General features: G+C 45.9%; 1 protein-coding gene across 1 annotated transcript in view; it reads right to left on the bottom strand.

Annotated features, from left to right (window-relative positions):
* Positions 1-1087: 1087 nt before the first annotated feature.
* Positions 1088-15294, bottom strand: part of STARD9 (StAR related lipid transfer domain containing 9) — a 134878-nt gene continuing 120671 nt past the window's right edge. Inside the window, 7 exon segments of the mRNA XM_027569243.2 lie at positions 1088-2909; positions 3426-3584; positions 3768-3847; positions 4064-4266; positions 4441-4505; positions 4735-4856; positions 5048-5165. Of these exon segments, the coding sequence (XP_027425044.2) occupies positions 2808-2909; positions 3426-3584; positions 3768-3847; positions 4064-4266; positions 4441-4505; positions 4735-4856; positions 5048-5165 (849 nt within the window). The 3' untranslated portion in view covers positions 1088-2807.

The following is a 15294-nucleotide window of genomic DNA, read 5'->3' as shown; positions in this document are numbered from 1 at the left end:
AAATTCATGGTCTTACTGCATCAGCAGCGCAGACAGAGAGGTTCAGGCTGTGTTGGAAGAAGGAGATGGTACTCCGGGAACCCTCTGGAAATGTCTTGCAAAACTTCTGTCTGTCCCTCCATGTGTATTTCCTGGGGGAAAAGTGCACAGCTGTCAAAAGAGGCCGACCCAAGGAAGCGTCAGGTTCTCTGGGCCAAGGGGGCCTGCTGCGGCACCTTAGGAAAGCCGGGGGGACAGTCCTTCCTGGTGGCCAGCAGCACAGAAGGATCCCTCCGTCGCCACCTGGTCCCGGCGCCTTCCCTCCCACCTCTCCGCCCAGTTGCTCCTTTCACAGGTTTTGGCAACTGAACCTTCCTTCCACAATCTCTTCATTTTCGAAGGACTTTGTCCTTTAAATCCATTTGATACTGTAGCAAATTCAGAAGTGCTGAATGCCTGGGAACCAAAATAGTTTTAAGAAGGGTTTTATCTTTGTGTGCCCACTAGATGTGGCTGAATGCAAGCACTGCCCTCGGAAGCTGAGCCCCGAGGTAAGCAGCAGCCACTGCGGCTGTGGCAGCTCCCCATGGATGGGACAGGTGGGCAGGGCTGGAGGCAGGCCAGAAGCCGCACGCATGCTGGGTTCAGGCCCGCTCAGTTCAGTGTAGCACGGGCCCAATTTGGGAAACTCACCAGGGGCCTGTGTGAATCTTAAAGGCCCACTCTAGGGGAGTGGGCCTTTAACTTAGGAATCACAGCTAATGAACTAGTGAACGAAACAGGTCCCTTTCTATGTATCTGCTCTCTACAAATTGTCTAAAACAGTGCTTTTCAAAGTGTGGTCCCCAGACCAGCAGCCTCAGGATCACCTAGGACTGCCTAGAACTACACATACGTTGGCCCCTCTCCAGGCCCAGTCAGTCAGAAACTCGGGTATAACAAGTTCTCCAGGTGATTCTGATGAAGTCTGAACGCCACCCATCGAAATCAAAATTTGACTTCCTCATGATCATTTAGAGCTGGGTCCCTGGACTATCGTGAATACAACATCAGCCTCAGCTGATATTCCTTAGATTGCCGACTCAGGCCAGGTGTGTGGCTCTCAGTAAGGGGATAGGGTCGCTCCTGGGCGACCCATATGTTCAGATTCCCAATGGCGGCTCTGCCCAGAAGCCCAGAGGTGCTCACCTGTTAAAAGAGCTTCCTTCCGGGGGTTGTGGTCGCCAATGTGGGGCAGTGCCTGCTCTGGTATCCTCTCTCACGTGCTTATCTGGGCTCCAGCTGGCTCCAGTTGGCCAACTGCTCGGGTTGCTTTTCACAAGCAAAGCCCTGCTGAGCTCATGGGAAGAACTGAGTATATTAGTGTGAACCATATCGCTTGGAACTGGGCCATGAGCAGTTGTTGCCATCATCATCTCGAGGCTAAATTCTGAGCTCAAATGGTAACAGTAGTCTCCACTAAATGAAAGGACACCACGGACTTCTAATTTGCAAATGTTCTGACTTTTTCAATCAATAGTCTTAAGAAATTTATATGAAAAGAGATGGGAGTACATAAATAGGGTGTTAAATATACCAAAAAATTAACCAGAAAAATACATTTAAAGGCAATTTAAAAAGCCTTCAATCAATCTTACATAAGTAACAATTTGAGGTAAAAGAAAAAAAATCCTGCAAACACTTCTAAGAAATCTGCGCTGTACCATACAGAAACTAACCTTTTCACCACATCTTTTCAAACCCCATATGGTCCCCCTCTTCCACCAAAGATTGTAGGCACCAGAATGGAAGCTGGGACTTTCTCCCACCCCAACCACTTCCACATAACCATACAGAATACTCAAAGCTCAAGTTCAGCCAGGTTGAGGTACAAGAAAACCGAGCCCATTCCCCACCCCTCCTAGAATAGCACATCCTGCCCCAGCAGCATGGATGCTCAAGAGACCACTGAAGGCTGGCGCCAAGGCTCTGCGGGAGGTGAGGAACGGAACTGAATTTCCTCCTAACAAATTACATACTTCCTCTAGGAGTTCTAGTATCTTCTCTCCAGTCTTCGAAAAGCAACTTTTCAGCCACCCCCACCCCTCCTCAAAGAGCTAGATTCCCCTCTTTGACCCCAAATGTGTCCAAACTGCTTCTACAGTGGTCTTCCCATTCTGAGCTCTGGAGTGATGGCTCCAAGACTAAGCATTGCTCATTACTCTGAAGGAGGCAAAGACCCAACTGTCCTCTCCTGTGAGGGAAGGTGGGGGGGGGAAGCAAAAATTAATAAAGCATTTTGTAAAAAACCCAAGGAGAAACGATTCTGAACATTGTTGTGGTTTGTGCAGCTGTTTTTTTAAACCATTTTTCTGGTTTGCTATTTTCCAATACTCCATTCCACAGTGGAGCTGAACGCCGGAGGCAGATTCCGAGCAGTCCTGGCCAATGGCTGCTTGCTTCCCTCCCTGCCCAAGCGCTGGGCCAGCGGAGCAAGGAAGCTTGGTCCCGCCCTCTCCCAGTTCGCTTATCCTGGTCTTCGAGCAGCTTGTCTGCCACAGGGTCCCAGGGACAGGAAAGGTGAGAAGTCCAAAACGGTGAGTTGAGCTGCTTTCACTCTGGCCAGCCAGGGCCAGGAGCTCAGGTCCCCTCACTCTGCAGAGGCGCCAGCTGTGACCCAGGTACTGATGGGGCTTTGCCGGCAACTCGGTCTGAGTGCTGGCTGCCTGGTTACCCACAGCCGGCAGCCTGGCCTCTCCTTGCATCGTGGTACAGTGACAAGAGCCACCCTCATGTCACCGGCGCTTCCTGGGCCTGCATCTCTGCAGCACCATCTTGACGGGAAGATGCTAACTACCAAGGAAGGAAGCCAGTCTGGCTATCACCAGCGGCTGCTGTTTGATGAAGGAGCTTAGGAGCTGGGGGGGGAAGCCTGGCGCGCCAAGTTCCACCTGAAATTAAGCAGAGAAGGAAGAGGTGAAGGTGTGAACGGACGTAGGAGACCGTGCCAGGCACCCGACAGGCACAAGGAGCCACCCAGGCTGTTGTGACGGGAAGAGCTCCTCCGACTGTCTGCGCTTCCAGAGTTTACAGGCCTCTGGGCTCTGCTGCTCAGATCTTGGCATGGGCTTCCCCTCCTGCTGATGAAGGTCACGGTGGGGAGCTGGGAGTGGAGAGGAAACAGACCGGGTCGTGCTCGCTCTGCTCTACTGAGGCTGCGGCTCCTCCCTTGTCATGATTCCTCTATCTCTGGAGGACGCTGCACACTTCGGTGACGGAGCAACTCTGTCCCCCTCCTGCCTCAGTTCCCCACTGACCGGCCCCTTACGGTGACCCAAGAAGCCTCCAGCTCTTGGGACACAGGGCCTAGGCACTGCAGGGTGTCAAGCAGCTCAAGAGAAAACTCCCATGGGGTGTCGGGGCCAAACTAAGGCATTCCGTGCCGCCAGCCACACCGGGAGGATCACCTGGGCCAAGTAGATGACTCTGGTGATCTCCTTTCCTTCCATGGTGACAGGCTGTAGGACCCAGGCACTGGGCAGGATCTCCCCTCGGACCATCTCCCTGCTAGGTCTCGGCATGGATGTGTCATAAACAGACTGAGCTGCCATGACAGACAGGTGCCCCTGGGGACAGAGAGTGATGGCGGTCAGACAGGGACAGGCTGCAGTGCAGACAGCCTCTAAGCCATCCTCACGCCCGCCCAAACCTCCTTTGCCCGGAGGACCTGATGCCCACGATGACCGCCTCTCCCAGCACTCCAGCCCAAGGTCTGCCCACAGTGTCTTTACCACCAGCAAAACAGGCACCTCTTTGGCTTCCACGCAGACGCAGCAGAAATCCCGTGGCTGCTTCAGGGCACAAAGGGCAGTATTGCACACCAAGTATACTGGAGGGTCAGGAATGGGGAGAGTCAGGAGGTGTGTGGACGGCCTTCCCAGCCCAGAAGCACCCCCGATATCCCACCATTCTGCAACCTGACAGGCAGACCTAGCCTGAGTGATCCAGAGGTCGTCTGAGTATCTGGCCTCCCAAGAGGGCTGCCTCCAACCCTGCTCCCTCTGTCCCCTGGCCACGGCCCACGGGAAGCCTTCCCCGGGCTCACCCAGGTTGATGCTGTTGGTCACTCGATGATGCAGCCTTGCTGTCTGGATGGGCTTGTGGTACAGTGGCCACAGGGTGGGGTCACTCACAGCTGCCCATACGTGAGACAGTGGCTGGGACACCACGCTTGCCCCCAGGAAGCCATGCCGAGTAGAAGAAAACATCTTGTAGTAAAGCTGGACCTCCTGCTCCTCACCCTGATAGCTGGGGAACACCGAGGGTGGGGAAGAGGAAGAAGAGGTAAAAACTGGGCTCCAGGTTCAGCGAGTCGCAGCTCGGGGTGAGGGACTCAAGGAAGCCAGGGCAGAGAAGGGAAAGGAGAGAGGACAAGCAGGACAGACAGCTGGCCAGGACAAGACGCTGGACAAAGGCACTTACTTCCAGCCAGCTGCTGCCTGGCGGCTGAAGAGGTTGTGCAGATCACTGGAGCAAGCAGCCATTACCTGGGGGCAGAGTGATCACACCCACATTAGCGGGCACAGTACAAGCCAGACCCTTGGGTTAGCCGTTCCCTCCGGCCAGCATGCACTGAACTCCCCTTCTGTCAACATGAAGAGCCGCTAGCAGCCTTGCTGGCCCTCGTGTGCCCCGCTCGTTCCCTCGTTTCCCCTCCTCCCCACCCAGCACGGGTCTGACAAAGGAACCATGGGGACAAGGGAAACAGTTCCTCACATCAGCAACAGAGAGGTCTACGATGTGCTTGGCCAAGTCCTGATAGGAGGAGGAGAAGCAGGTCCCCAGGCTGGAGAGGCTGGACGGAGAAGTGCAGCAGCTGCCCAGGGAGGTTCTGTGGCCTACAACGAATGGGCGAGGCCATGAGACAGCATGAGCATCAAGGCCTCAGGGCAGCAACAGCCTCCTGAGGGACAGTAACTTGGGGCTGATAATCTCAGGCTAGTGACTCCCTAGGATCTAGCAGACTTCAGCCCCCGAAGTCCCCAAACCAGGCAGATAGCCATGTGCCCTCACCACCCCCTCCACTCACCGTAAGCTAAGCTCTTCCACGTGGACCCGGCCAGACTCAGGTGACTGTTCCTCACTGTGGAACTGCCCCGAACATCCCCTATCCAGGAGTCACTGGAATCAGGCAAGTTTATGTCCCCCTGCAGAAAAGAAGATGCTCAGGATCAGATCAAAGGCAGATAAAGAGAAAAGCAGAGCACCAGAAAGCCCGTGCAGAATTATCTCCTCTGCCTCTGAACTGTGCCAACAGTTTCCAACACAAAGCCTCAATCAAAAAGATCTTCCCCACCGGGATTACAGAAGGCTGGATGCCCCCAAGAAGTCAAGAGCAACAGAAACCAGTCCCTGGACAATCTCTCCTTATGCTTCAAGCCACAGGCTCAAAGATGGCTTGTAGGAGAGCTCCCAAAAGGGATCAGAACAAACGGAGCCTCAGAAGTCCCAGCACAGAGCATCAGTGGGTATGGGCTGTGGAGGTGCAGGGGGGAACCTCTCTACGACTGTGGCGGGAGGACTGGGGCCGTGGGTAGAGCTGGGGTCGGTGGGATAGCAAGCAAAGCCCAAGTGGAAAGCGGGGCCGGGGAGCCATGGGCTATGAGAAGCTGGACCCTTGGGCCCGAGCTCCCAGAACCTCTACACCCGCCCCGCCTCGCCATGCCCCATACAGCAGCTAAGCCAAAGGTCCTAATTTGGAACCGGATGGGGATGATCTTCTGGATCTGCAATATGTTTCTCCCACCTTTACCTCAGCCAGCAACTCAAGGACACGACCTTGACTCCTGCCGAACCTAACAGGCACCATCCATCCCACCAGTATCATCAGTTTTTAACCTACTGCTACTCTAAAGACAAGAAGAGGTGAACACAGTTCTGCCTCCAGCCTTGCCTTCATTCCTCCTGCTGCAACATTACAAGTGGTCTCTTCTACTTTGGGCAGGTCCCTCTGTCTCAGACTGAGGTCTTGTGCCCTCTTCTTGGGAACCTTCCACTGCTGACCATCTCCTTCACCTGTTGCCTCTGGCTCACCCTCTTCACGGGATGCTTCCTATGAGCACTGAAGCATGCAAAAACTTCTCCCACCTTTAAAAACCTTCCTCAAAGGGGTCTTTGCTCTCCCACCCACAGATATGCTTCTTGAAACAACTGTCACCATTTGCCATCTCCCACCTTGTACTCCCTTTTGAACCCACTTGAACCTAGCACCTCCCTCACCACTTCGCCAAAGAGCAATCACCCAGGTCTCTGTGATGTCCATGGGGCTGGATCTGATCAGCGACAGCCAGTCCCCATCTTACTGAGCCTCTCAAGAACTTCCACTCAGCCAGCCTCTCCCTTCCACTTGAGATCCTCGATTCCTGAGTTCCCAGGCTCCTCGCTTCCTATCTCTGTGGTGCTCCTTCCCGATTTCATGTGTTGGCTCATCCTCCTCAAACAAAAACTGATATTCTGGGATTCTTTCAAGACTCAGGCCTAGGCCCTCTTTTCTCCCTCAGTAATATACTGCTAGGGGATTCCATCTGCTCCCACTGCTACACTGATGATTTCCAAAATTAAATACCCATGGATTGATCAAAAAATATTGCTGAGACAACTGGCTGCCATGTGAAAAAATGTTACATCAGAGACCCATTTAATACATCATGCCAATACAAATTCTTCATAATTTGTGGCTCAAAAATATATGGAGGAAAATTTATTATTACTACAAGAAAATATAAATTTTTAAAAATTATCTCATAGTGGGGCTATGCCTTCCTAAACAGGGCACAAATTCCAGAAGCCATGAAACTAAAGACTAATGAAGACTAGGCAACGCAAAATTAACATTTTCCAGGTAGTAATAAATATCATAAACAAAATAAAAACACACACACAACTAGGAAAAAAAAAACACTTGTATCTCAAATGACACAAAAGGGTAATTTTCTTGAGGGGCAGAGCAAGATGGCGGAGGAGTAGGAGACCTGGATTTCGTTTGGTCTCAGGAATTCAGCTGGATAGGGATCAAACCATTCTGAACACCTACGAACTCAACAGGAGATCGAAGAAAAGAATAGCAACAACTCTCTGAACAGAAAAGCGACCACTTACTGGAAGGTAGGACGTGCGGAGAAGTGAATCCGAGGCGATATTCGGGAGGATAGACGGCGGGGGAGGGGCCTCCGTCGGCGGCTTCTGGCAAGTGCTAGAGCCGCGGAGCACAAATCGGACCTTTTAGAAGCCGGCTCCGCTGAGGGACGTCACTCCAGTGGCTAAGCGGGGGTGGAACCCTCCCGGGACAGTGTGGCCTCAGGACCCTTGGGGTCACAGAAAGACGGGGGTTGCCTGAGTGTGGCAGAGCTCCCAGGTATTGGAGCAGGGAAGCCGGCTGCAGAGACGGAGCCGAGGCGTGGGCTCTCAGCTCGGGGTTGCCATAAACTGTGATCGCGGCCCAGTCGGGCCACTGCTCCTCCAGCAGGGACCCAACAAGCGGCAGATCCGGGGAGACTCCCCTTCCTCCCCGGAGAGGAGCGGCGCGGGAGCGCACTGCAGGGATCTGTTGGGTTTGGAGACTACACACGGGGTCGGGTGCCAGAGATAGAAATGCTCGGTCACAGGCTGGGTGAGCACGGAGTGCGGCCGGAGACCGGGGAGACGGGAATGACTGCTTTTCTCTGGGGGCGCACTGAAGAGCGGGGCCCCGAGTTCTCAGCTCCTCGGGGTGGAGATCGGGAGGCCACCATTTTCACCCTGGTCCTCCAAAGCTGTACCGAGAGCTTGCAGGGAACAAAAGCTCCTGAGAGCAAACCTGAGCAGATTGCTTAGGCCGGACTGACAAGGGCCGGGCAATTCCGCCTCCGGCAAAGACATTTGGGAACCACGGCAACAGGCCCCTCCCCCAGAAGATCAGCACGAACAGCCAGCAAGCCAAGACCAAGTTTACCGATCAAGGAGAACGGGAGAACTCCAGCGCTAGGGGAATACTGCACATAGAATTCATGGCTTCTTTTTACGCTGATTCATTAGTTTTTCAGTTAATTTTTTTAACTTTTTTTTATTTTTCTTTTTCCCTTTTTCAACCAACATCTTATCAATCCCTTTTCTAAAAAAACATTTTTTATTTTTCATTTTTAGAGTCATATTTTATCCCTTCATAGTAGTTACCCTTATTTTTGGCATATATATATATGTTGTTCTCTTTTTAAAATTTTGAGATACAGTTTCTTCTAATAGATCAAAATATACCCTAAATCACTAGTGTATGGCTTTGTTCTAGTCTCCTGCCTCATCACATTCTCTTTTTTTTTTTAAACCTTCTTCTTTCTTTTTTCAAACCTCTTATCAATTCCTTTTATAAAATCTTTTATAATTTTCATCTTTACAGTCATCTTCCATCCCTTCATTGTATCAACCCTTATTTTGTATATATAAGTCTTTCTTCCTTTAAAATTTTAGGAGGCACTTTTTTCTAACAGACCAAACTACGTGCAAAATCTAGTGTGTGGCACTGATCTATGCACTAGCCTGATCATATTTGATCATATTCTGGTTTTTTTTGTATTGTTCTGTTTTTGTTTTTATCTTTCTCTTTTTGTTTGTTTGTTTTTTCTCTTTCTTTTCTCTTTCTTTCCCTTTCTTTTCCCCTGGTTTCAGGTCTTTTCTGATTTGTATAGAGTATATTTGCTGGGGACGTTGTTAATCTGTTAGCATTTTGTTCTCTCATTCATCTATTCTCCTCTGGACAAATGACAAGAAGAAAAAAATCACCTCAGCAAAAAGAACAAGAGGTAGTACTGTCAGCCAGGGACCTACTCAATACGGACATTAGTACAATGTCGGACCTAGAGTTCAGAAACATGACTTTAAAGATACTAGCTGGGCTTGAAAAAAGCGTGGAAGTTATTAGAGAAACGCTTTTTGGAGAAATAAAAGAACTAAAACTAACTAACTAAAACTAACCAAGTCGAAATCAAAAAGGCTATTAATGAGGTGCAATCAAAAATGGGGGCACTAACTGCTAGGATAAATGAGGCAGAAGAGAGAATCAGCGATATAGAAGACCAAATGATGGAAAATAAAGAGGCTGAGAAAAAGAGAGATAAACAACTACTGGATCACGAGGGCAGAATTCAAGAGAGAAGCGATACGATAAGATGAAACAACATTAGAATAACTGGGATCCCAGAAGAAGAAGAAAGAGAGAGAGGGGCAGAAGGTATATTGGAGCAAATTATAGCAGAGAACTTCCCTAATGTGAGGAAGGAAACAGGCATCAAAATCCAGGAGGCACAGAGAACCCCTCTCAAAATCAATAAAAATAGGTCAACACCCCGACAAATAATAGTAAAACTTACGAGTCTCAGAGACAAAGAAAATCCTGAAAGCAGCTCGGGAGAAGAGATATGTAACCCACAATGGTAGAAATATTAGATTGGCAACAGACCTATCCACAGAGACCTGGCAGGCCAGAAAGGACTGACATGATATCTTCAGAGCACTAAACGAGAAAAATATGCAGCCAAGAATACTATATCCAGCTAGGCTGTCATTGAAAATAGAAGGAGAGATAAAAAGCTTCCAGGACAAACAAAAACTAAAGGAATTTGCAAACACGAAACCAGCCCTACAAGAAATATTGAAAGGGGTCCTCTAAGCAAAGAGAGAGCCTAAAAGCAGCATAGATCAGAAAGGAACACAGACAATATACAGTAACAGTCACCTTACAGGCAATACAATGGCACTAAATTCGTATCTTTCAATAGTTACCCTGAATGTAAATGGGCTAAATGCCCCAATCAAAAGACACAGGCTATCAGATTGGATTAAAAAACAAGACCCATCGATGTGCTGTCTGCAAGAGACTCATTTTAGACCCAAAGACACCCCCACATTGAAAGTGAGGGGGTGGAAAACCATTTACCATGCTAATGGACACCAAAAGAAAGCTGGGGTGGCAATCCTTATATCAGACAAATTAGATTTTAAACCAAAGACTGTAATAAGAGATGAGGAAGGACACTATATCCTCCTTAAAGGGTCTATCCAACAAGAAGATCTAACAATTGTAAATATCTATGCCCCTAACGTGGGAGCAGCCAATTATATAAGACAATTAATAACAAAAGCAAAGAAACACATAGACAACAATACAATAATAGTGGGGGACTTTAACACCCCCCTCACTGAAATGGACAGATGATCTAAGCAAAAGATCAACAAGGAAATAAAGACTTTAAATGACACACTGGACCAAATGGACTTCACAGACATATTCAGAACATTCCATCCCAAAGCAACAGAATACACATTCTTCTCTAGTGCCCATGGAACATTCTCCAGAATAGATCCCATCCTAGGTCACAAATCAGGTCTCTACTGGTACCAAAAGACCGGGATTATTCCCTGCATATTTTCAGACCACAATGCTTTGAAACTAGAACGCAATCACAAGAGGAAAGCCGGAAAGAACTCAGATACATGGAGGCTAAAGAGCATCCTACTAAAGAATGAATGGGTCAACCAGGAAATTAAAGAAGAATTTAAAAAATTCATGGAAACCAATAAAAATGAAAACACAACAGTTCAAAATCTTTGGGATACAGCAAAGGCAGTCCTGAGAGGAAAGTATATAGCAATACAAGACCTTTCTCAAGAAAGGTCTCAAATACACAACCTAAACCTACACCTAAAGGAGCTGGAGAAAGAACAGCAAATAAAGCCTAAATCCAGAAGGAGAAGAGAAATAATAAAGATCAGAGCAGAAATCAATGAAATAGAAACCAAAAGAACAGTAGAACAGATCAACGAAACTAGGAGCTGGTTCTTTGAAAGAATTAACAAGATTGATAAACCCCTGGCCAGACTTATCAAAAAGAAAAATGACCCAATCAACAAAATCATGAATGAAAGAGGAGAGATCACAACCAACACCAAATACAAACAATTATAAGAACATATTATGAGCAACTCTATGCCAGCAAATTAGATAACCTGGAAGAAATGGATGCATTCCTAGAGATGTATCAACTACCACAATTAAACCAGGAAGAAATACAAAACCTGAACAGACCTACAACCACTAAGGAAATTGAAGCAGTCATCAAAAATCTCCCAACAAACAAAAGCCCAGGGCCAGATGGCTTCCCAGGAGAATTCTACCAAACATTTAAAGAAGAATACCTATTCTCCTGAAACTGTTCCAAAAAATAGAAATGGAAGGAAAACTTCCAAACTCATTTTATGAGGCCACCATTACCTTAATCTCAAAACCAGACAAAGACCCCATCAAAAAGGAGAATTACAGACCAATATCCTTGATGAACATGGATGCAAAAATTCTCACCAAAATACTAGCCCATAGGATCCAACAGTACATTAAAAGGATTATTCACCATGACCAAGTGGGATTTATCCCTGGGCGGCAAGTTGGTTCAACATCTGCAAATCAATCAACGTGATACAATACATTAACAAAAGAAAGAACAAGAATCATACGATCCTCTCAATAGATGCAGAAAAAGCATGTGACAAAGGACAGCACCCTTTCTTGATCAAAACTCTTCAGAGTATAGGGATAGAGGGTACATACGTCAATATCATAAAAGCCATCTATGAAAAACCTACAGCGAATATCATTCTCAATGGGGAAAAGCTGAGAGCTTTCCCCCTAAGGTCAGGAACGCAGCAGGGATGTCCACTATCACCACTGCTATTCAACGTAGTATTAGAAGTCCTAGCCACAGCAATCAGACAACAAAAAGAAATCAAAGGCATCCAAATCGGCAAAGAGGAAGTCAAACTCTCACTCTTTGCAGATGATATGATACTGTATGTGGAAACCCAAAAGATTCCACCCCAAAACTGCTAGAACTCATACAGCAATTCAGTAAAGTAGCAGGATATAAAAATCAATGCACAGAAATCAGTGGCATTCCTATACACCAACAACAAGACAGAAGAGAGACAAATCAAGGAGTCGATCCCATTTACAATTGCACCCAAAACCATAAGATACCTAGGAATAAATTTAACCAAAGAGGCAAAGGATCTGTACTCAGAAAACTGTAAAATACTCATGAAAGAAATTGAAGAAGACACACAGAAATGGAAAAACGTTCCATGCTCATGGATTGGAAGAACAAACATTGTGAAGTTGTCAATGCTACCGAGAGCAATCTACACATTCAGTGCAATCCCCATCAAAATACCATCCACTTTTTTCAAAGAAATGGAACAAATAATCCTAAAATCTGTAGGGAACCAGAAGAGACCCCGAATAGCCAGAGGAATCTTGAAAAAGAAAAGCAAAGCTGGCGACATCCCAATTCCGGACTTCCAGCTCTATTACAAAGCTGTCATCATCAAGACAGTATGGTACTGGCACAAAAACAGACACATAGATCAATGGAACAGAATCGAGAGCCCAGAAATGGACCCTCAACTCTATGGTCAACTCATCTTTGACAAAGCAGGAAAGAATGTCCAGTGGCAAAAAGACAGTCTCTTCAACAAATGGTGTTGGGAAAATTGGACAGCCACATGCAGAAGAACGAAACTGGACCATTTCCTTACACCACACACAAAAATAGACTCCAAATGGTTGAAAGACCTAAACGTGAGACAGGAGTGCATCAAAATCCTCAAGGAGAACACAGGTAGCAACCTCTTTGACCTCAGCCGCAGCAACTTCTTCCTAGAAACAGCGCCAAAGGCAAGGGAAGCAAGGGCAAAAATGAACTATTGGGATTTCATCAAGATAAAAAGCTTTTGCACAGCAAAAGAAACAGTCCACAAAACCAAAAGACAACCAACAGAATGGGAGAAAATATTTGCAAATGACATATCAGATAAAGGGTTAGTATCCAAAATCTATAAAGAACTTATCCAACTCAACACCCAAAGAACAAATAATCCAATCAAGAAATGGGCAGAAGACATGAACAGACATTTTTCCAAAGAAGACATTCAAATGGCCAACAGAAACATGAAAAAGTGCTCAACATCGCTCGGCATCAGGGAAATCCAAATCAAAACCTCAATGAGATACCACCTCACACCCGTCAGAATGGCTAAAATTAACAAGTCAGGAAACGACAGATGTTGGCGGGGATGCGGAGAAAGGGGAACCCTCCTACACTGTTGGTGGGAATGCAAGCTGGTGCAACCACTCTGGAAAACAGTATGGAGGTTCCTCAAACAGTTGAAAATAGAGCTACCATACGATCCAGCAATTGCACTACTGGGTATTTACCCCAAAGATACAAATGTAGGGATCCGAAGGGGTACGTGCACCCCAATGTTTATAGCAGCAATGTCCACAAGAGCCAAACTGTGGAAAGAGCCAAGATGTCCATCGACAGATGAATGGATAAAGAAGATGTGGTATATATACACAATGGAATATTATGCAGCCATAAAAAGGAATGAGATCTTGCCATTTGCAACGACATGGATGGAACTGGAGGGTGTTATGCTGAGTGAAATAAGTCAATCAGAGAAAGACATGTATCATATGACCTCACTGATATGAGGAATTCTTAATCTCAGGAAACAAACTGAGTGTTGCTGGAGTGTTGGGGGGTGGGAGTGATGGGGTGGCTGGGTGAGAGACATTGGGGAGGGTATGTGCTATGGTGAGCACTGTGAATTGTGTAAGACTGTTGAATCACAGATCTGTACTTCTGAAACAAATAATACAACATATATTAAGAAAAAAGAAAAAGAAGATAGCAGGAGGGGAAGAATGAAGGGGAGTAAGTCGGAGGGGGAGACAAACCATGAGACGATGGACTCTGAAAAACAAACTGAGGGTTCTAGAGGGGAGGAGGTTGGGGGATGGGTTAGCCTGGTGATGGGTATTGAAGGGGGCACATTCTGCGTGGAGCACTGTGTGTTATGCACAAACAATGAATCATGGAACCCTACATCAAAAACTAATGATGTAATGTATGGTGATTAACATAATAAAAAAATTTTTTTTAAAAGGTAATTTTCTTAATATAAAAAGGGCCTCCTAAACCAAGAAGTGGACATAATACACTGGCCCGGAGCACAAAGACAAAGGGCTCTGAAGTACCTGACAAGGCACTCAATCTCAGACACAAGGGCAGAACTGAACTGCAAACCCAAACTAAAATGAAGTATGTATTTTATGCCTATCACCCTGGCAAAGACTAAAGGAAATAATCGTTAGCAGAGTGGTCAGGTACTATTTAAGAGTGTAAGTTGGCATACTTTGGAAACATTTACCACATATTTTAATTTAAAATGTCCTTTGACCTAGCAAAGAACAGATGTTCTTTAAGTATAAAGCAATAAACAAACATTTTCAAACATGAACTCAGATCCTAGAGAAAGTGCCAATTAGCCTTTCTTGTAGAAAGAATGCCGGGCCAATAACTGGAAGTGAGTAGAGTCCATTTAATCTAGCATAAGAACATCTCTATGCATGCAAACATTATAAACAATGTAGAAATACTGTATCAAAAAGACAAGGTGCAAAAACACTGATTTCCTCATGTTTTATCACCAGGGTGAAAAGAAAACTGCTAATCCAGTAATAAAGACTATTTGAAGATATAAAAGTGATCATGAAAAGAATTTTTTAAAGACTTCCAGATTATCCGAAAAAAGACACACATATTCACCCTCAAAGCAGAGAACACACAGACCATATGATGAATAAAAAAATTTTTTAGATATCCATGGCAATATTCATAACCAAAAAAACCCTCAACAAATTCAAAAAATAGAGATCACATTTCTCTGAAATCATACATACTCAAACACACAACAAACTAAAAATAGCAAAATCGGAAAACACAAGAGCCTTTCTACCAAAAAAAGTTTTTAAAAACTCTTAACAACAGTTGGATCAAGGAAGAAATACAAACTGAAATTTCAAAACTGATATAAAAAATAGATAAAAATAATTTATGGGCTTTAACTAAAGCAGGGCTCATGTAGAAATTTTTAGCTTTAAATATTTACACCAATGAAAAAATAATCAATGAATGCTATAACTATATACGAATAAATTAGATAACAGATGAAACGGACAAATCACTAGGAAGACAGGAATTACCAAAACTGACTCAAAAAGAAACAATATCTGAACAGACATTTAGTGATACTGAATTAGTAATCGAAAAAATTGCCACAAAGAAAATTTCAAGATGAGATCAGCTTCATTAGCTTCAAATCTACCAAACATTTAAAGAATTAACACCAATACTTCACAAATTCTTCCCAAAAACAGAAGAGGAGGGAATGCTTCATAAGTCATTCTGT

The sequence above is a fragment of the Zalophus californianus genome, chromosome 6 (assembly GCF_009762305.2).
Source record: "Zalophus californianus isolate mZalCal1 chromosome 6, mZalCal1.pri.v2, whole genome shotgun sequence".
Taxonomy (NCBI): domain Eukaryota; kingdom Metazoa; phylum Chordata; class Mammalia; order Carnivora; family Otariidae; genus Zalophus; species Zalophus californianus.
This window is presented reverse-complemented; position numbering and strand designations above follow the sequence as displayed.